Source organism: Camellia sinensis, chromosome 5 (genome assembly GCF_055761805.1).
Source record: "Camellia sinensis isolate YWXY chromosome 5, ASM5576180v1, whole genome shotgun sequence".
Lineage (NCBI taxonomy): Eukaryota > Viridiplantae > Streptophyta > Magnoliopsida > Ericales > Theaceae > Camellia > Camellia sinensis.
In genome coordinates this window covers 7,391,871-7,415,394 of record NC_138965.1, presented here as the reverse complement: position 1 = coordinate 7,415,394, position 23,524 = coordinate 7,391,871, and the positions used below count along the sequence as shown (strand labels likewise).

At 36.4% G+C, this 23,524-nt stretch overlaps 1 protein-coding gene across 6 annotated transcripts in view; it reads left to right on the top strand.

The window, feature by feature from the left end:
• HD1 (histone deacetylase 1) overlaps positions 1 to 16,592 on the top strand; it is a 33,011-nt gene extending 16,419 nt beyond the window's left edge. For all 6 annotated transcript variants that reach the window (XM_028208380.2, XM_028208382.2, XM_028208381.2 and 3 more), the window contains 4 exons: positions 2,497 to 2,567; positions 2,646 to 2,703; positions 15,882 to 15,953; positions 16,166 to 16,592. In XM_028208380.2, coding sequence (XP_028064181.1) covers positions 2,497 to 2,567; positions 2,646 to 2,703; positions 15,882 to 15,953; positions 16,166 to 16,261 — 297 coding nt within the window. In that variant the 3' untranslated portion in view covers positions 16,262 to 16,592. The remainder of the gene's footprint in view (positions 1 to 2,496; positions 2,568 to 2,645; positions 2,704 to 15,881; positions 15,954 to 16,165) is intronic.
• Positions 16,593 to 23,524: the final 6,932 nt, after the last annotated feature.

Here is a 23,524-nt window from a genome sequence, read left to right as displayed (position 1 = left end):
AAGAGAGGACATGTAAGGTGATGCAAAATTTCTTGTAGAGAGTGTTTGGGAGTTGTTTGGGGCCTGGGAGGTGTGGATTCTGGAGCCTTAAAGGTTGCAAAGTGGCAAATTGGAGATGGAGGTTTTGATTGGGGTGCAAGTGCTTGAGCTACAAGGAGTATTCTTCCTTTTGTGTTTCCTTTAAGGGAGGAAGCATATGGTGTATTGGCTAGAGAGTTGGTATGTTTCAAACTAGAGCAGGGCCTAAGGAGGTGAGGGCCTACTTGTACATCTATGGAGTTAGGTAATGTGGTTAAGAAAGTGGGGAACAAATTTGGGGCTTTGTTGGAGTGTATGCAGTTGTGACATACTGGTATCACCTTTAGTGGGCTAAGGTGTTGGTTAGAGGTGATGGTTGTTGTATCCCTCATGTCGTGATTATTGGATGCGGGCTAACAAGGTTTGAAGTCCTAGTGTGGTCTAATCAGGACCTAGAAAGGCTAGAATGGAATTTCTATGCTGATAAGTAGGAGGTGACCGACTAGTTACAAAAGGAAACTTGGGAGATGAAGGTGGCTTGTCTAGAAAAGGAGAGAAAAGGGCATAGAGGTGGTTGAGCTTAGGGTTGAAGGGAGGGGTATGTGGCGTACATCTAGAGGAGCCTCTTAATTTGAAAATTTAAGTGGAATATAATTGGTGAGAAGGGAGAGACTATGGAGTCAATATTAAGTCAATTGGTTAGATTGTTAGGGACCATGATATTATTTAGGTGGGCCAAACAGATGGAAGACTTGGGCCTATGTGATTCTCCTAGGCTGAGAAAGGTAAATGGCCAATGCGTTGATTGAACCATAATAGAGGGGGTTATTGGGCTTTATTTTGAAAGGTAGATGACTGGCTGATGAGATCATAACTGTTAACAAGGAAGTGAGCCTTCGATGATGGGCCTTTCCAAAGTAGGTGGAGATCCTAATTGGAGTCATTTAGATAGGCCTAGATCAACATAGGTCTTTCACTACTTTGGGATGGGTTGTAGGAGTTATGTGGGAGGAATGAGGTGGTATAACCTAATCTCTTTTGGTCCACTTGAAAGACCCTTGTTTTGGTATATCACCGAAAGTATAAGACAACACGGGAGGGGAACATGGTCGATCAGTGTAGGGCTGAAGTGATCGAGCTAGGGGTAGTTGTGGTTGGGCAAGTTCTAGATATAGTGGGAGTCTAGTGTAGGAGGGGAAATGTGTGGAGAGAAGCCAAAGGTATGAGATTGTAGTAGTTGGGGGAGCAAAGAGGTTGAGCTTATAGCGGAGGAACCTATGGCCAATGTTGTACGGGATGAGGGGTGTAATGGGCATGGAAGATTTTCATTATAAGATGGCTTGGAGATGTAGGGAAAAAAAAATTAGATGGGGATCTCTATTCGATGACTGTGGTAGGAAGCTTTTGGATGACTGTGGTGGAGTGCAAGCATTGTTTGGTGATGGGAAGGTGGACCTTCAAAGAAGTTAGAGGACTTTGGAAAGCTATTAGGAAAAGTTAGGCCAACTTACTAGGACATGTTTATTATGCTATTGGAGATGGTTGTAGGGTGAGATTTTGGGTGGATCAGTGGTGTGGGGATGCTTCTCCATCCAGATCCTATTTGCTGCTTTTCAGGACTGCTACTAATAAAAATCTTTGTTCTCTAGTTTCTTGTGGTTCTTGTAAGCAAGAGAATTGTGGGAACCTTCTTTTGTTAGAGCCTTTCAAGATTGGGAGTTGGAATCAGTTGGTGCCTTTTTGTAAAATCTTTAAGAGTGAGGATTAATGTGAATGGGAAAGATGAGTTGAGATGAAAAGGAAAAAGGGAGTAGGTTTACTCTCAGATCTTTCTACTTGGTGCTAGTTGGTAGGAAGGGAAGGGATTTTCTTGGAAGCATACATCGAAATTTGAGGTTCCTACCAAAGTAGCCTTCTTTGTCATGACAATGGCTTTGGATGTTGTTCATGCCATTGACGATTTGGGTAAGGGAGGCTTTTCCTTGCTTAACTGGTGTTGCGTGTGTAAGAAGGCAGAGGAGTCCGTTTATCACCAGTTAGCAAGAGACTTGTGCAATTTATTGTTTTCCTTGTTTGGAGGTAGTTGCGTTATGTTGGCTCAGTGCTCTAGCTTTTTGACTGTTGGGATCATGGGTGCCATGTGAAGAGGGTGAAGAAGGCTTGGAGGGTGGCACCCTTGTGCTTATGTGGTGCCTTTGGAGAGAAAGAAATAGGAGAATTTTAGAAGATTTACAAATGGCTATACATTGATTCATAGACTAAAGCCTTCTTTGATACGATTTGTTCATTTTTGGTTGAAGGAGGACTTTTGTGAATCCTCTTTTTTGTTAGTAGATATTATAGGAGAGTTACATTTTGGGGAGGAGATTTTACCTGTTCTTGTTTATGTACAACTTATTGTAGATCATTATTTATATTGCATCAGCTACTTGTTTCTTGTGGTTCACTCTATAAACATAGAATATTTTTTAATTTTAGGCAGATGAAGATGAAGATGATGGAGATGAAAGATGGGATCCGGATTCTGAGATGGAAATTGATGCGGAGTGGTATTTTGTTTTTCACTTCTGTCATTTTCTTGTTACGTGCCTTTAAGTTTCAATTTTGACTAAATTATTTTTGTACAGTAAACCTCTACCAAGCAGAGTGAAGAGAGAAATTGTTGAATTGGAGCCTAAAGATATGGTATGCTTTGCATAGTCCTTTTCTTAGGGGTTGAATGATTTCACATTGCTTTGCCATTTAAATGTTTATTTGTCAGGAGGAAAAATGATTTATTCTAGAAAGAGAGGGCTTGCAAGGTCCTCCAATAGCAAGAACATGTTACATGAACAATATTTTCTTGAAGTCCAAGTAATCATTTATGTCACAAGGAATTGTGCTACTACTTATTTCATTTGTTATGATTTGTGCAAGAGAACCAATTCTGAGAATGAAATTAGTTTTAATGTGTTTTCTTCTTATTTTGTTTCACAATTTTTACCCTTATTTCCTTTTATCTGTGTGTGTTTGTTGTGGAGTAATGGTGAAGTGGGAATGGCAGCATGACATAATATGGAATGTTGTGATGCTTTACCTTTCATCTCCTTCACAAAAGCTCTGATCAATAGCATCACTGTTTATGCATCTTGGTATCCTTTGATGTAGTAATTGAGGGGAAAATTATCAAAGATTAAGTGTTCCAGGAGTTTAGGTATACTTGCCAAACAGAAAGGATTAGCAGTAAAGCAAAATAGATAAATCCCCCCAGGAGTAGCTTTGCAAATAGGAGGGTCTTGTTCATTAACAGCTGAGGAAAACTCAAATCTAGTGGCAATGATGTAGAAATTCTCCATCACTTCTCATCTATGTTACACAGACTTAGTTGTAGGAATCAGGTGTGGGTGCATATCTGGGGGTCGGACGTCTCAAAACTAAAAATGGAGGATATTTGGATATGGATATAAGTTTTTCCAATAACAACCCATAACAGCTCATGTTATTAAAAGAGAATGTTGGCCAGCTAGAAAACACTAAAAGGCTCAACTCGTATGGAGTTTACAATGTGCTGGGCCTTAAATACACACGATTGATCACATAGCAAGTGGTATTCAAGGCGTCGGCCCAAAACTTGAGAGGCACCTTTTTGCTAAAAAGCATTCTCTTACCATCTCTTGAACCACTCGGTTCTTACTCTCAAGTACTCCATTTGTTTTAGGGTTTTGGGTGCTGAAAATTCATGTTTAATGCCTAGTTTATCACAAAAATCCGAACGCTCAATGTTATCAAACTCTCTACCATGATGGGTTTGGATTCTTGTGTTGCACCGCAACACCAAGGACTTGAAAGCCTCAAAGGTGTCCATTTTTTTTTGCGTAAAAAGTTCACCCAAGCGAATAACAGTTCAGAAAATGTATTTTTTTACCTCCAATGCTTTCAATACAGTTTGGTGCCCTCAAATCCATGTGGAATAGTTCTAACGGACGCTTGGTTGTCATTTTGTCTACTTTCTTATTTGGGGCTTTAGTTTGTTTCCCCAATTGACATGGCCTACACACGTGGTTTGTAGGTCTTTCCATTTTGGGCACATCACTCACAAGCTCCTTGTTGGCTATCTTAGCTTTGTCTTTGTAGTTCATGTGACCTAGTCTTTGATGCCACAAGTCAACATTACTAACAGTGGCAGAATGGCATGTGAGATCACTTGTGATTAATATTCCATAGCAATTGTTGGATATGCACACACCATGCATCACACCTTTTTTGTCCAAAATCTGACAACCATCTTTTGAAAAATGAACCTCATGGTGTGAATTGCACATTTGACTAATGCCAAGGAGATTTGCCTTAAGACCATCTACTAGTAATACATTTTCCAAATTGGGTAGTTTGGGAGTACTTATAGAACCTCTTCCAATGACTTTAAAAGTGTTTCCGTCCCCAAATGTGACGAGTCCTTCATATTTTTCAACACATGTGAAGTAGGACTCGTCACTGGACATGTGCTAAGAGCAACCACTGTCAAGATACCACATGTGTGCATCATGAGCTTTAAGAGCGGTGTGAACAACATAGCAAGTCAAGTCGCTCTTTCTTACCCAAGCCTCTCTAGTTTTAACCTATTGGTCTCTTCGCGGTTTTTGGGTGTTATCTTAGCGGTGTCGATCCCATTTCTCAGAATAGGAGCCCGCCTAGACATCAAACATTGTTGCCTAGTCCAAGAGGTATTTGTGTTCCTCCTACCTCTTTTTTGCACATTACCATTACCATTCAAGTTAAAGCAATAAGGTCTAATGTGACCCATCATACCACAATGATGATAAATGGGTGCAAACTTACCCTTGGCAACGAACTCATGCGCTAGAGGAGGTGTTAGAGATAGAGCTATTCAAAAATCTGAGTAAATTGACCAACCTGATTGACCCGATCTGAACTGAAGTTGAATGGTTGATTTCGATAAGTTGACTGGTCGGAAACAGTTCTACAAGCTTAAGATATGTGGGGTGCTCGGTCGGCATTGGTCTTTTGATACATTGACACGTCGAAACCAAACCGATCGAAACTGGCACACTAATATATAATGTTCCAACTTCTAAGTTTTAGCAGATTAGATATTTTAGGTTATATGATAAGTTTGACTATATCTCTTTCCAGGAAAGATAATAAATAAATAATAAAAATAAACTATTCAACTTCTACTTTTTATCATTTTTAAGGAACAATTTAGAAAATCTGACATCTCTCTCTCTCTTCTCTCTCTTTTTCCTTGGTTTCTCCTTTAATTATTTCATTCAAAAAAATCTAGAGAGTACCAACAAACAACCTACCTAATAATTTTTCGTCTTGCAAATTCACCTAACCATTTGGGTTTCTCTATCAATAATTCCTTCTTTCAAAAACATTATAGAGAAAACAAAAGGCACATAGTTATCTCTCTCATACAAACCCAACTCTATCTCTTTCTTTCATTATTGATTGTCGACATAACAGAGCTCTTCCACAAACCTTATAGAGAAAACCAAAGGGCACACAGTCCTCTCTCTCATTATCGACCTAGTAGAGCTCTTTCAGAAACTGTGTGACATCAACTCATGGTGGAGAGATTAGGGGTGTTCATGGGTCAGTTTGGTTCGGTTTTTGGAACCAACCCAATCATGATTGGTTCCAAGTTTTTGGACATAGAACCAAACCAATCATGCACTAGAACCAACCCTACCTAACCTAATGTAGCTCGGGTTGGTTTGGGTTTTGGAACCACGGTTTTACTATATTAAAAATAAGCAAATCAATTACTAATAAATAATTAAAATAAATAAGTCTTTAACATTTAAACATAACGTAAATAAAAAGCAAATATTGTTTAATGCAAGCCAATACAAATTAAATCCAACTCAAGCTTAAATATAATTAATACAAATTAAATGTATTATTACAACAAATACAAACTTAATCAATTGCGAAATCTAACTCAAGCTTCTAATACTTCTTTGGTTTATCTAATAGTTCTTGTATATAAAATTATTAGGTATAATCAAGTCTATTGTAATAGAGTAATAAGGTGAAGATATGTCAATATAAATAATATTTTAATATATATATATATATATATAAATAGGTTCGATTCTTGGGTTGGTTCGGTTTAGGCAAGGCCTAAATCAAGAACCAACCTAATGCTATCGGTTTGATGATTTGAAGACTTAGAACCAAGGTTTCAAAAAGCGGTGTTACGTAATAGTTGCGGCGATAGACACTACCCGTTATACCTGCTTTTGCAGTGTGATGGAAATTCATATATGTAACGGCCATTTCAGTGTTACATAAATGCCGTAGCGGTATCGTAACGGCCCATTACACACCGTTACATACATTTACAATATTCTGAACAGCTTCCTTTCCAAAAAAAAAAGCTTACAAAATATAGATTATACACATTCTGCAATATTCAGGAGCTCAAAAATAATTTTTGTTTGTGTCTTAATTTTTATTTTTATAATCATTTCATTTAATAATTGTTAACATTTTTTATTTAGTTAGTTCAAGTATTGGTCAAAAATAATTTTGTAAACATTTATAATAAATTATTCTTAAAAAATAAATAAAATAAGAGGTACAATATGGGTTTATGATATATAATCATTAACTATTGAAATAAAATGTAAAAATTTCATTTAAAAGTGATTTAAAAATATGAAATATATTGGATCATACTTAAAAACTAACAAAAATGGATCAAAATCTATTTTAAACTCCAATAAATGTGATTTTGAAAAAAAATATATGCGTATTGGGTAAGTGTTTTTTTCCAAATTGTGTGAAAAATAAAAAAATTTAGGGTTCCGGTTACCGCAACCGTTACGCTACGGCCTTCACATCTTGCAACCGCACGACCACAACTGTTACAGCGATCACAACCGCTTTTTGAAACCTTGCTCAGAACCAAACCAATGTACTCAAAAACCAACTCAACCCAACCCAACCCAAAGAGGTCAGTTTGGTTCGATTCTTCGGTTTACTGGGTAATTTGAAAATCCCCAGTGGAGATCGTAGACCTCTTCACAAACTCGCTCCTTATAATTCTCTATCTCAGTTCTCTATTTGGTCGATCGATGGTGGGGATGGATGTATCAATGATAGCAGTGGTTGATCGATGGTGGAGATGAGTTCTTTTACTCTCATCTTTGTGTTTATGTTGAGTTCTTTCAGTCTCAGATCTATGTTTATATGTTCATTGTGCGAAACCGATCGACAAAACCAAATGAAGAAATGGTCGAGTTCGAAACCTCGGTTGACATCGGTTGATAAAAACTTCAAATCGAAAGGATCGGTTTGAGTAACGGTTGCATGTGTAAACCCGAGCCGACCGACCTACGAACACGCCTAGTTAGAGAAATGTTACCTTTTGTTGAAACAAACCCCTTTTACACGTTGACTACTCATGTCATTTGAAGTAGATGCTGTGAACTCAGTGCCGAGACTTCCGTTGTAGCCCAACCCTCCTTTATTGAATACCATCTGTTGTAAGCTGAGTGCTACTTCCAAGTTTCGTGAACCTGTGTTCTAAAACTTCAATGTGGCATTAACACTTTTAAATTCCACTTCCATTTTGGTGATCTTTGCCTCGAGTTCCTTCTTGGACTTTGCATAAGTCTCCAGTTCCTTGCCATGCGCATCATGAGCCACAACCAAGTAATTTTTCTCTTTCTTACACGAAGAGAGTTTATCAATCAACATTGCTCAATCACATGAAAGTTGGCCTACTTTGACTTGAGCATCTAGAAGTTCTTGTTTAATTTTCTCATCCAGCTTTTCCCCCAACTTGACTTTGGTTGATAACTTCAAGTTCATTTTAGTTAAGTTGTAACAATTTCTCGTAGGCTTGATGTTGTGCTTCACCATCAACTTCCTCTCCCATCTCGTCTTCCTCATGTGATGACTCTTCTTCACCATTTATTAACCCTTTCAAAGACTCCTTGTTTTCACTCTTGACCTTAATGAATCTCCAACCTTGGGGGATTCAACTTTGATTACATAGGCAATGGAGGTGCCTTGAGTCTCATCCATAGATTGCATATCCTCCTGAATAGATTTTAGGATGTCCCACGCTTCCTTAGCAGTCTCACAATGTGAAATATGACTCTTGTCACTTTTAGTGATAGCATTGAGTATCTCATTTGTTTTGAACTCCATACCATCTAATTCTCGCTTGCTCTTTTGAGCTTGAGGTTTCAAGATTTTCATATTTGTTTTTGGATTTATCATGTAAGGCATTTTAAATCTTTCTTTTTTAAATACCCATAGACGAAAGTTCAAAGATATCAAGTACATCCTCATGCAGATTTTCCTGTACAACTATTTGCTTCCGTCAAGGAAGGGAGGCCTAGATATGTTATGACCACGAGCATAATTGACTTGTCCTCAATTGTAGTCAATGCCATGTAGGCCACAAAGTTACCATCCCCTTCTTCACTGTAAGGCAACATCGCCCTTTTTACAGTAAATCTCATCATCTCAAGTCACTGTGTAGATTTCTTCTTTCTCTTCTTGCTTGGGCATTCTTGGACCAACCTTGAGCTTATCATTGCCTTCAATCTTTTGGAATGGTTCTTGAAATTAGGCTTCTTTGCATGGTTATCAGAATCCCGATCCGGATCTTACGATCCTACGATCTTACGATCCATTTGAGTACAATCGATCCGGATCGTGTAAAAAACTCCTTATAGGTAGGATCTTTCGATCCTGGTAATGGGATCTTATAGGATCGCGGAATCCCGATCCGAATCCGATCCTATCCGATCCAATTTACAAGCCTTGTTTTGTATTGTATGACATATTTTATTGTAAATTTTATGTTTGTTGTCTAAATAACAATTTGTGTGGTCAAAATAAAATAATAAAAATTAAGTAGTATTGAATCAAATAGACTAAGAAAAACAAACTAGGAAACAAACATTCAAATATTGCGGTAATTTAAAAAAATTAAATAATCGAAAAAACAAACTTAGCTTTAGCGGAGTCAAAGGAGGGTAAGATGATTGCAAATTTATCTCAATTTTTGGAGAGATTATTTTTGTGACTTGAATCCACTCCACCAGGGATGCTAACGACAAACTTTATCATTCGGTTAAGTTATTCTTTTGAGTTCTTAATCTATTTTCATATCAACTTTGTTAAATAATTTTTCTTCACTTTTTGTGCATCATTGTAGATTGTAAAGTATTTTGTTGTAGAATTCTTCTTCTTCTTCATCTTCTTTTTTGATGAAATACAATACTTTTAGCATCGAGTTTTCTATTGTATAATATTATATGTACATTTTACATGGAGTATTATATTTTTCACAATATCTTCACTTCTTTTTAATAGAATATAAGCTCATTTTGTGTATGCTTTATAAGAAATATTAATTTAAATTAAATTATTATGTAATCTGTCTTTTTCAGTAGGATCTTACGATCCTCGATCCGATTCCACGATCCGATCCTATAAACACCTCTAACGATCCAACGTAGGATCCCGATTTTAACAACCTTGCTTCTTTGTTCTTAAAAACTTTTTAAACTGTTTGGTAAACAAACCCATCATCTTGGAATCCATCTCAAGATCATCATTGTATTTTTTTCCATCCCCATGACTACTATTAAAAGCGATTGCTTCCTTTTGTTTCTTTTCTCTTATTTTTCTTCTTCCAAGTGAGCCTCATAGGTTTGGAGATTTCTAACTAATTATTCAAGATTGAGGTTTTCGATATCTTGTATCTCCTCAATCGCTGTAACTTTTGGTTGGAGCCGATCGGGTAATGACCTTAAGATTTTTCCCGCAATCTTTGACTCTGGGAGTTTTTCCTCTCAAATTGAAGTTGGAATTCACAATATCACTCAACTTGGCATAAAAATCATAAAAAGCTCGCTAACTTTCATGGTTAAAGTTTCAAAATTTGTAGCGAGTCTTTGAAGTTTTGAGCGTTTGACTGAAGTGGTGTGCCTTCATGAGTGATCTCTAGGATATCCAATGTGTTAGAATTTACCATCACCTACCACCACTACCACCTCACCTACTCCACTAAACCTAACCCACTACACCACTACCACCTCACCTACTCCACTAAACCTAACCCACTACACCACTATCACCATCCTACACACCATCCACTACACCTACATCTATATAAGGAACCATTTGTAATAGACAGAAAATGTATCAATTCATCAATCAATAATACAATTCTCTATTTCTCTTTATACATTAAATTTTTACATGGTATCAGAGCCATAAGATTTAGGCCCGTATTTTGTTTTCTCACCGGCGGGCAGCCGGCCGGCAACCTTGCCTTCGCTGCCCGCTGGAATTTTGTACACATACCTTCACTTTCCTGCATCTTCCAACTTTCTTACAACTGTTGTCCCATAGATGGGCTTCATATCTACCAGTCCATCTATGCCTTGTGACACCTCTATACTGTGATATCCTCTGTCCAACCTATACTTTTTCTTTGTTCAAGTTTGATATTTCGACAACAACAGAGCTTCCACTCGAGTAACCAGGCTTCCCATCTAATGCAATCTTTCCACTTGATTTGGAAACACCATCATGGGAGCTTGACCCAGAGATGCTAGGAGCCAGAGGACTACTGGGAGAAGCTGACCCACCAGAAGCTGCAGCAATGCTGTTATCGAATAGTGGAACAATGGCCCAGGCAAATGACTCTCTAAGATTGATGATGCTACTGATGATGACATCCCCAGTACCTCGGGGAGGCAATTTGCAGATGCTACCTTCTCTGATTCATCGCATTCAAGAGTTTCAAAGCATCTGGGTGAGTCTCCTCTCCCTGCTTATGAACCTGTGTTTGACTGGGAAAATGAGAGATCGATGATATTTGGGCAACGGAATCCAGAAGCTCATACGGCACAGTATGGCAGTGGATTGAAGATCTCTGTGAAAGTCTTATCCTTATCTTTTCAAGCAGGGCTAGTTGAGAGAGATAAATTATCAGAGGATTTCATCTTCCGTGTGTTACCAGCTGAGATGCGGGATGCTAGTAGTTCTTTTGCACCCACGTTTCCCCTTACTTTACAACCCATGTGCACCTTTTTGACATCCCTGTAGGTCCAGGAGCTATTCCACATACCAACCCATGTGCACCTTTTTTTTTTATTTTCTTCTATTCTACTTTTTTGACCCATCATTCCACCATACCTATTTTTTTTATTCTTATTCTTATTATTATTATTATTATGCAACACCAACACAACCCACAACCACCCGTCCACTTTTCATCTCTTTATTTTATATATATATCTATATATCTCTTTTTATTATATCTCAACAAAAAAAAAAAAAAAAAAAAAAAAAAACATCATCCTCTCTCTTCCGTTTGATTTCAAACTCCATTATTGATTTCAAACTCCATTATTTTTATTTATTTTCTCCAAATCACTTTCCTTCTTTCCCCCATCTTTCATTTTTGATTTCAAATATATTTTTATTATTTCTTTCTTTATTTTTCTTTCACATTATTTTTAATCTTTTTCCAATTCCATTCATCCCATCTAGCTTTGCACACCAAACCATATTTTATTCATCTCAGGGATCAACCCCGATCACAATTTTACACACACAAAAAAAAAAAAAAAAAAAAAAAAAAATACAAACAAACAACCACATTCACAGGTGGGATTTTTTTCTTCTCTACTCTGCCGCCGGTCTTTTCCTCTTGCCTCCGTCCTGGGCGGCCCTTGCCGGTGTTGCCTCCGTGTTTCCCCCTTCACTGGGCATGATCATTACTCCCTGCTCCTCCACTGCAGCATATGGCGGCCCTCCAAATCGGAACATCACGGTGGCCTTCCGTTTCAGCTCCTTATTTTCTGCCTTTAGCACACTTATCTCTGCTCGCGCATCCTTATACATGCGTTGGAGCAGAGCCAACTGGGCGTTTAACTGCTGCACCTCATTTGTCCTACTCTGCAGCCGGTGCGACAGGTTTGTGACCGCCGTCATGGTCTCCACACATGACTTCAAAGTATACTGATTGGCCTCAATATCAGTTTGCACCGCCATTTTTTGCTCCATCAACCGCATCGGAAAGTTCAACGGAGCAAAACCAGAGGCGCTTGGTTGAGGTTCACTGGCCACCGCACCAGTTTCTCTCTTGTTGACTCGTTGAGGTTGGGAAAGAGAGTGAGCAGACCACGGGACGAAGAGGCCATATTCTGGGTAGCTGAACGGGAAGACGAGGCCATGTTTTGGGTTGCTAAGTGTTTCAGAGAAGCAGCGATTACCGATTGGTACTGTCAGACAGGGTTGGTTACAGCGTGTTTCAAGATTTGCAGCTCTTCGAGACAAGCTCTCTGAGAATGCAGAGGTTTCAACTGGTTTGTTATGCTTCCAAGCCTCAACCTCCGCTTCGGTTTATAAAGACCCTGACAAAGAGGCCGACACGCGTTCTGTCGGTCCCGTGCATCGCCGCGTGTCTGGCGCGCCTTTTGATGGCTCGCCGCTCGATGATTTCTGTCGGGCACATCTTTTGATAAAGTGGGCGCGCCTTTTGAGGGCGCGACTTTTGAGGGCTCGATATATATATATATACATGTATATCTTTTGGGCAGCCTATATACACACTCATACAGTGTCTTCTTTATGGGTCCGACAAGACTCTGTAAACTGTCCCGACATTGATTCCGGTTAGCTCCTTCATGGGTCCGACAAGACTCTGTAAACTGTCCCGACATTGATTCCGGTTAGTTTCTACAAGGGTCCGACAAGACTCTGTAAACTGTCCCGACATTAATTCCGGTTAGTTTCTATAAGGGTCCAGCAAGACTCTGTAAACTGTCACAACAACTGTCAGAACATTGTCTGCTACAACGGTCCGACATGACCCCATAAACTGTCTTCTACATCGATCTGACACCACCATACAGTGTCTTCACCAACGGTCTGACACGACCATACAGTGTCTCCTATCCTTTTTTTATGTATTTTCTTGTTTTGTTCTTCTCTTCAAACTCAAGTTGGTTAGTTTCTATCCTCCTTGAGTTTGCGGGGGGCTGTTAGAATTTACCATCACCTACCACCACTACCATCTCACCTACTCCACTAAACCTAACCCACTACACCACTACCACCTCACCTACTCCACTAAACCTAACCCACTACACCACTATCACCATCCTACACACCATCCACTACACCTACATCTATATAAGGAACCATTTGTAATAGACAGAAAATGTATCAATTCATCAATCAATAATACAATTCTCTATTTCTCTTTATACATTAAATTTCTACACAATGCCTTTGCAATTTCACACGTACATATACGTCTAAATTCCTCAGGTGTGACAGGGAAAAAAAAGAAGCAGCATTGATAGCCTTGCTATTCCAACTGCAATTTTCGGAACTGGTCTTGTCTCATTCTTCAATCATTTTGGGAACTGTTATGCCATGCTTGGTAACAGTCAGTTCTTTCCATCCATATATGATTGCCAAACTTTTTCATCAGCTGCTTTTAAAAACGCTCTCATACGAGCTTTCCAATATGGGTAATTAGAACCGTCAAGTAGGGTGGAGGAATAGTGGAATTACCCTTAATGAATGGAATCTATAATCACAAATCAATCAGTATCTTGCTCCTATTGCTCTGCAAATCAAAGATTGAGCGACCGGCTCTAATACCAATTCAAAAACCTAATCCCGAGATGTTGATTTGTATTCATGAATCAATATCAAACATAGCCAACAATCAATAGCAATTCCCATATGAACAACCATAGATCTAACCCAATTTAAAGAGAATTGAATTAGATCTACTCACAAATTGAATCAATGCACACAAACGATTTAACGTGGAATATCTATCAATTGTGATAAAAAAATCATGGGCCGAAGCCACAAACAATGCACAAAGAAGATCAAGGAATTACACAATGAGTACACTTAATTACCTAGTAAATCCATGCTTGAATCGACTCACAACTCACTATGCGTCTCCCAACACCATCTTCAATCAATTGTACACCAACCGCCGAATCCATGAGAAAAGCAAGAGCTTAAAATTCGTCAAAATCACCATGCTGAAATTCCCCGAAATCCACTGAACACTTCTCGTGAAAGGTGAATTTGATGAACAATCCTTGATGATCTTCAATCCATGGAGCTATGAGTACAAGATCAATCTCAATTCATCAAGGTAAGTGGTTGGATCTATGCAGAACTCTCTCTCTCTGGTTTTCGCATTTCAGGGATCAGAACTTGAGAGTCTCAGGTCAGATCTGAAATGTGCCACGCACATATAAGTAATGTACCACGTTCATATAATAGAATTGGTTGCCTCAGACTGCTCGAGCAAACTCACAACAGCTCGAGTGGGTTCATAAAGCTCTGCAGGAAGTAGAAAATGAAATCTGAGAAACTGCTAGGGTGTCATGATCGCTCGAGCCAACTTGAGACCGCTCGAGCGGTTTATGCCCTTCTGCACTGCAGGTCTGTGATGCTCCAAGAACTAAAAAACCATTCAGTGTGTTGGTTTGAGTTTTTTGGATTACGTTTTTTAAAAATTGAGTTTTTTGATTTTCGTATTTTTTTGTTTTTAGTGAATATTTTTAAAATTTTAAACATTTTTTTTTACTTTTTTAAATGCATCTTACTTAGATGTATCTAAAAAGTAAAAAATTTGTGAAAAAATATTTTAAAAAATTAATAAATACATAAAAATACAAAATATGTACGGAATTCTCGTATTTTTTTTTTTGTATTTTTGGTATTTAGTAAATTTTTAAAAGGTTTCTTTCACAAATTTTTTACTTTTTAGGTATATTTATGTTAGGTATGTCTAAAAAGTAAAAAAAATTACTTAAAATATTAAAAAAATTCAGTAAAAACAAAAAAACACGAAAAACAAGAAAGTAGAATTTTCTGAAAAGAGTTTTTGGAAAACTCTAACTAAGCATGCTGATTGACATACGCTCGAGTGATAATAGAATAAACACATGACACGAGAGGTGGATTTGCATCTAAAACTCACTCAACCTCACAAATAAAAAGAACAATGAGAATACAACGAAAGTGGCCTTTGTCCTAACAAAAATTAATAGCAATAAATTCAAAATGGAATGCCGGGATGCACTGGTACTGGTATGTACTGTACCGATAGCAAAAACGGTACACTGGCTGGTGCGGGAGTCATGACTTTGATTGACATAGGCTAGTCTAAGTCTTTAGGGGTAAATATTGGATTTTCATAGTTTAATATGAGAGGAAGTCTTTTTTTTGGTTAGTTGTTTGTGTAACAATTATATATGAGGGGCCAGCTATCATGATAAATGCCCATTTTTGGCACAAATTTCTAAATCCCTATAATTTTTGGAAGCTTTTTAAATGTCTCAGGGGTGTTTATTTGATTTTTATAATTTAATTCTAGTGGGAAGTTGCATCCTTAACAATTAATTATGCAGAGCACCATACAATAAAATTAGTTTCTGCTTTATTTTTGTTTTTTTTTAATTATTTAATTTGAATTTTGTACTTGAAGGGGCAACTTGAACAATATCAACTCATACAGAGTCAGTTATTTTGTATTAACTCTATCTAGGGTCATATCTTTGTATTCGGTGATTTCATATACTCTAACCTTGAGTAATCCTTCTCACAATTGGATTCACTAGTCTATGTTGCACCTTGCAAACCCTTCTTTGATGTTTTTTAGCCACATCTTAGTTGGTGCCACCTATAGCTTATCATTTTCACATTTGCAATATAGCAAGTACTATTTCCTAAATCTATATTATCTATTTGTCAGATCTATTGCATTAGACTGTATGGGACCTGTTAATTGTTTTGCTTTCCTGCCTTACGAGTGTTGGTTTTGATATTCAATGTCCCAGGTGGATCAAAAAATAATTGAGGAGCAAGCTAGAGGCATCAACACTACACAGGAGCCAACTGCAATCTTAAAGGTGAAGAATTAGAAAAACAAAAAACCAAAAAATGCACATAATAGATTGACAAAAGTAAACTACATGCATGGATCAATCCTTTTCAACGCTGACATTTTTATTTTTATTTTTGGTTTTTGTTGACGACATGAAGAAAACATGCACAATTGAAGTACATAAGCACTAACAGCGTTCTTTCTGTTTGGCATGGACTCTCATTCTCATTATCACAGGCTCCAGACAGCAGATCTAGGCTAATAGATGAATCATGTTTGAAAGTTGAACAAGAAAACATGAAGAAGCCATGTGATGCACGAGCTCAAATGTAACCTAGGGCTACATGGTGAAGTTTCGTTACACCAGCACGAATGCATTTTGGCTCTACCTTTTTTAGTTTTCACATCTTTCTTTCCTTGTTTGTGAGTGCACACATTTGAAAAGCCAAGGAAGCCAGTCTCTTTCTTTTTCTTTCTTTTTTGTTTTTGTTTTTTTTTTTCTTTTTTCATAAACATTGATTTCTAAGTTTAAGATAAGATGACAATGTTTAGAACATTTCCAATAGTGTAGTACTTAACTGTAGTTGTATTCAAATCCCATAGTTAAACAAAAGGTAGGCACTCCAACGTATGCTACCTAAATAACAGTGTTATTTTTATACTACTTTCATCCGTTGAAGTTTTTTTTTTGAATGAAAACTACATCTATGTCATTATAATTGGAGGTCAATTTTCACTAATTACAACCATATCATGTGAGATTATTAAGTGAAAGATAATTTAGAACAAATAAACTATGATAAACTCAATGTAAAAATAAAGATACATCTATGCACAGTTTTATTTATTTATAGGTAATTTATACCTACACCCTTGAGATTTGACTTTAATACATAAGCGTTTTGAAAATTTTTCTCTTTAAAACGTATAATCTCATTACAAATTGTTTTCTTCATTGACTATTTGTTAGGTTAGCTAACACTATTTGTTGACAATATTAATTGATGTATTTAATGAATTTTGCTAGTGGCATCCCCCACAACCCCCCCCCCCCCCCCCCCCCTTTTTTTTTCCTCGTTATTTTGCTTTATTTTTTAGTAGTAGTGGTGGAGTTGGAGTTAAGTTTTTGTATCCCCTCTCATGTTTGATGAAATGTCGACCAAAGTTGTTGGTGAAGTAGTGGTGCAGTTGGAGTTTGAGTTTTTGTATCCCTCTCATGTTTGAAAAATATCGACCAAAGTTGGTGGTGAAAATGGATAGATGGATTGTGAATGAAGGGTGGGGTGGAGAAGCAGCGCCATACACAATACAGTCCATCTCAAAGACATGGCAACTAAGGGTGTTAAAGTCATTTTTATTTTTTTTTGTTAACGAGGTTAATAGACAAATTTTGACAAGGGAGTCATTGTAATTTTTAGATTGCCAAGAAGGTAATCTATATTTATTGCTAAGCTTCAAGGGGTGTAGGTATAATTTAGTAAGTTTTACTTAAATTAATAAATTGAAGCGGTAAAGATGTCTAGTTATTTTGACAAGGGTAATTCTATTCACGCACAACACAATCTCTCCGTACACATTATTTTCTCAATATACGCTACAAAGATTTTCAATTCTTTGATTTCTTCTCACTTTGCGCTATTAATTTTCTAAAAATTCTAAATTACCCACATCTTCTTCAACTCTTTATCCCAAACCCTAACCCTAACTCTAAACCTAACCATCACCGCTGTTCACTACTTCCTCTTTTGCTGCCGCCTACTCTGCGTAGCCCCTTTCGCCACTATCTTCCCAACGCCACTAGGGTTCTCTCTCTCTCTCTCTCTCTTGCGCGCGCACGCGTGCATACGCACATCCACGCGAGCAGTGGAAGAGAACTGCAGAGCTAGATCGTGATGGAGGGTTGGGCCGCGATGACGAGAGAGGAGATTAGGTGTTCGCAATGGAATGAGTGGAAGACGAATCTATTCGCGATGGTGAGGAATCGCTAGTGGAGGAAATTAGAGGGGTTTGCCATGGAGAAAGGGGTTGCCGGTTAGGGAGTGGTAGTGGGGGTGAGAAGTGGTGGGACAACGACGTAGGAAGACTGTGGGGGTTGCGATGGTGGCTAGCGAGAATGGCCGTGGTGGTAAGTGACTATGACGGTGATGGTGACGGTGGCCAGAGGTGGAACGCAGCGACGAAGGCTGGTGGTAGGTGGTGGTGCCGAAAGATGTATATTAAGAGTCTAGGGTTTAGACATATGTCCAAAATGGTAATTTGATAAAGGAATGTAAGTGTAATAAAAAAATTATGAAAACGGTGTGTATTGAGAGGTTTGATGATGTGTAAATAGAATTTTCTTTTTGAAAAACGGTATTAATTAAGCATCAATTATTAAAAGTTGAATAAAAATAGCATAAGAAGTCTATCGTTTGAATATCCCCGTTTGGGGAGCCGAGTTTTTAGCCCTCAAAAAAAAAAAAAAAAATAATTATCACATCATTTTTTATATTTTTTTTTCTATTTTTTTATAAAAAATTAATTAAAATAGTCAATTTCTAAACGAGATGTAATAGTTGATAGAACAAAAAAATACATCATCATTAGAGATAGAGTTATGTTAAGGACTCCAAATAAATTATTAAATATTTTACCAAACTTCTCATATAAGTGTGAAACTTACACAAATTACATATATATAAGTTACATACCTATATGAGAGATTTGATAAAATATTTAGTAATCGTTAGACATATGCTTTTCCTGGCATGGGTTTCTCTCTATACAAGGCAAAGTGTCTTTTAGCCTAGGCATGTAGCCTGTAGGGTATTCATGGACAAGTTTGGTTCAGTTCTGGTGTGTGTGTGTTTATTTTATTTTATTTTATTTATTTATTTATTTATTTATTTTATTTTTTATAGAAAATTAGAAAACAATTATGTTAAAATAAAAGTAAACAATATACTGATCAAGAAAAATAAAAAATAATAAGACCCTAAAAGGTCAAACAATATGGGGCTTGGACCAAATCTTTAGCATGGGCCTTAGACACAAGGGCACCTGGTTGGGCTAAATAGCCATAGATATGGCCGAACACTAGTTGCCAGTCTAGTTGACAATGGGTTTGGATGTCTTAATGAAAGCCCAACAAAACAAGTCTGGCAGACATGAACTGCCTGGGCTATACGAGGCCGGGCAACACCAAATTGGCCTTAAACACATGAATTGGATGTGACCAAGTCACTCAAAAGATCCACGTTACTCAAAATCCATATTGCTAAGTCAATGGATAGAGAAAAGTTCATGTTCTTTTGTGTGATGTTGATCTTTTGTGTAGCACTATAAAGTAGGACCCCCAAACACGATGAGGTATAGAATAAACCCAAATTCTTGCTTCTATCTCTCTCTACCTATCTCCTGACCTACGCATTGGAGGGACTTTTCTAGCCAGATGCATGCCCGGTGAGTTCACTGTGTTCTATCTTGCAAGAAATCCTTGCTTGGATCGCCCAAGCCAAGTTCGGAGCTCCATCACATACCCTGCGGATTTCACCCCCGCATAAGTTGCCCCTTTGAGCTCCATCACATACCTCGCGGATTTCACCCCCGCATAAGTTACCCCTTTGAGCATCTAGCTTTTAGCGGGTACTATTACTCTATTTTTTGGGTGGGAAATGACAATTTTCATTTCAATGCATGAGATTGTGATATGCCAATTTTCAAGTTATTATAAATAAATTTAAAAATTTCAATTAACCATTTTTGAGCTTAGCAGCATTGGTGTTGGTGCAAATTTGGTAAATAAGATGGAAAAAGATAAAACATAAAATAATTAGTATTGTTTCAAGACATGCTACAACGTCACTATCCTTAAGACGATATTCACCTCCGCCAATTCTGTCGAATATGGTGTGTACCGGGTTATTCGCGAATTTGTCTCCAGGATACAATGAAACTCAATCTAAAGACTGATGTCTGACTACATTATGTACGAATGAAATCAGATTTCAAATACCTTTAGATTTTTTAATCTACCAAGTAAAGAGGAAAATAACAATATGTATCATTGGGAGAAATTCCATGGATATATATATATATATATATCCAATTGTCAACCCATTCCGCTTTTATATAGGCATGAGTTTGTCCCTTCGACCAAAGGTCGTGTCAGTTAGATTTGAAAGTGACACTCTTTAAATTCAAGAGTTATATTTTTGGTTTAAATCCAATGGTTACACTATGATTTAAATCTAAAATACACACATTTTTGTTTAAACTCAATGGTTACACCATTTGATTAAAATCTAAAGTCACATCTCTTCAATAATTCATATAACTATATTATACTTTTAAATATATATAAATATATTATGAAAATGTTCCAACAATCCCTCACCATTTTCAAAATGTATGAAAATAACAACTTGGATAGATTAGGAAAATTTATGCATAAATGAAGATATCTTTCGATTTGAATCATTCACTTAATGAAAACATATCAAAGTTAATCAAGATGGCATAATAGACTTGTCTTTGAACTAGTGATCTTATATGATTAACCGGACACGTCTCACACACAAATTTTCTTCTCCTTAGGTAATTCAAAAAACTGATACGTGGATTGGCCTTGTGTCTATATTTTGTTTCTTGAGTGCTTTAGAGTCAAGTCTTTGGACTCATAGGAAGCGGCGTAACCTTCTACACTCATATAGGTAAGTTTACTAAGAGTATCCCTGTAACAAAAGTACTCTCACTCTTGTAAACTTATTAAGAGCTAAGTAGTTCAACCTCCTCTTTTGCATTACAGGTCCAATCACTTTACCTTGGGATGGTTATAAAAAATATAAAATAAAAAAAATTTAAGTGCTTGCAATCATTACATATGGTGTACTTGAGCTCATTGAATTCAAGGACTTAATATTTCTTCAAGCATTGAGTCGAGTTTCCACCAGGAGTGATATGTTACTTCGGCTTAAGACTCATCCCCTTTAATGATCTCATATCAAATCTCTTGCAAGTATTTCTTAAGATAATTCATAGTCATGTGTACAAAATTCTTACATAGCTATGTATGACCACAGTTTATGACATGATCAACATGTCCGAACTAGCAACCACCGTCATAACTACCAACTCATATTGATCTTGAAAAACTCAAGAAAAATCCGTGACAAAAATATCATGTCACTTCATTTTATTTGTTACAAGAGACTAACAAATTGTAAAAATCATCTCTTTAATTCTAAGAGATAAATCCCCACCAAGAGTAATCTTTATCTATTCTAAGCCATAGTTTTCATGCTAAATGTTTAAACAGGCGCCTATGCATCGTTTCAAATAACTGGATACCCACTTTAACATATAAATTAACCATTCTCAATAACTTTGAGAAATTAAATTGTGAGACTTAAACAATCAATACTTAAGATATTTAGAACTAATACTTTCTTATATCTTAAGTTTCATGATTTTTGTTTGTATTTGTTTTGAATTATAAATTGACCAATCAATATAAAATTTCCATTCAAATACTGTTGGAAATGGTTATAAATTCTGGGTAAAACCAGAATTTTATCCTAAGTTCGGTCTATTTTTTAGGTGGGCCCCGTGCGTCGATTTTCACGGGTCAAAGTGGTAACGCGTTCTATGCTGCGTTGTGATTCACGCGGTATATTTGGTTGCTCAAAACCATTACTGAGTGAATGGGAAATTGAAGCCAAAGTGTGCTTCATGGAAATTGAGTTTTGGTGGAAATTCCTTAAGGTTGTAAAATAGCTTGTTCCACATTGATTTGGTGGGAAGTTTTGAATGGGTTTATAAGGCTTGGGTTTGGTACCTGGGGTGTGCCCCAAGGGGTACCCAAGTGTTTTAGAGGGAGAGGTTATGGGCAAAATGGGCTAGACCCATTGGACCCAAAAACCCCACACGCGCCGCCGTCGTCGTCCGTCCGGGCGGGCTAGGCCTGGGCTTGGGTGCGGGTGTGTGGTTGGGTTGGGCTTGTTCGGTCCAATATTAATCTTTTTGGGCCAAAAACATTTGAATTTAATTTTATTTTTAGTAAAATAAAATCCAGAATTCAAAATTAAACTGGTTTGGTTAAACCGGAATTAAACTGGTCCGAATTTACTGTACACCCAAACAGGATCCTTCCCATTTTTGTTATCTGTTTAAATTGTAATCCAACAGATTTAAATCTGTTTGAATTCAAAACCAACAGGTTTCATACCTATTTAATTCAAAACCTACAGCCACCATTACATCTATAAATAGGACAACCCTCATTTGGATTTTGTAACTCTAATTTTCGTCCTTCATAATTCTGCAAACATCCTCTTCATTTTGCTGCATTATTTTCTTGTCAGAGAGAGTATAAACACTTAGTGTGTTCGTTAGGCAAACAATTTGTAGTGCTACTATTGTTTGTAGTAGATCATTTTATCCTGGGAGATAGACGTCCAAATTCTGAAAGCACCATGGAGAGGACGAATCTGTCTTAAGGACACAGTGTCAAACACTGGACTTGATTAAATTATAATTCGAAGAAATTAAATCAAGTAAGTTATTTAATTTATTTTCAGTGTTATTATTATTTATTTAAATCAGATTTTATTTTGTTTTTGTAACAAAATAAAATCTATTTTTATTTATTTATTTTTATTTCGAGTTTGATTTTTGTAATCAAACAAATTCTCTCATTTCCTTTATTTCTTTTATATTTTGTTTGTTATTAAGTACACAAACTTAATTAATTAATTACAGTGAAGATTGTCCAACAATCTTAAGACAGATCCGTATTTTGTTTTTGGTATCTTCATTGTATTTAATTTTCTGTGTTTTCAAAGTAATATTCTGGTTGGAAAAACAAATAGTGATTTATGCTATTTGACAGATAGTAATAATATACTATCTCTTTTCTTTGACAACTAGTAGTAATATACTGGTGTCATTAACAATTGCAGAATATTATTTGGTTTTACAAAAAATTATTTTGGTATTTTATTTTTCTAGTTTTAGTAACAAGGAAAATAAAATTATATTATTTTCTAGTTTTAGTAACAAAGAAAATAAAATTATTTTGTATTTTAATTTATTTTCTGGTTTTGGTACCTAGAAAATTATTTTGTGTTTTTTTTGATTTTTGTAATTAGATAGTTTTGTGGTATTTTATTTTCTAGTTTCAGTAACAAGGAAAATAAAATTACAGTATTTTCTAGTTTTAGTAACAAGAAAAATAAAATGATTTTGTGTTATAATTTATTTTATGGTTTTAGTAATTAGAAAATTAATTTGTGGTTTGGTTTTCTGATTTTTTGTACTCAGATATTATTTCGGTATTTTATTTTACTAGTTTAAACAGCAAGGAAAATAAAATTATTTTATGTTATAATTTATTTTCTAGTTTTAGTAACTAGAAAATTAATTTTGTTAATTTATCATAGTTCTTTTGACTTTATCATAGTACATGGGAGAATTTGTTTCTGGAGTAAAATATTAATTTACAAACAAATTTCATTTTTATTACAAAGAAACCTTTGTGGCAAGTTTAGTTTCTTTATTGGTTTTTTGAATCTTTTTTACATTTCTGTGTGTGGATCTGTAGTTGTGAATAGTGTCTGC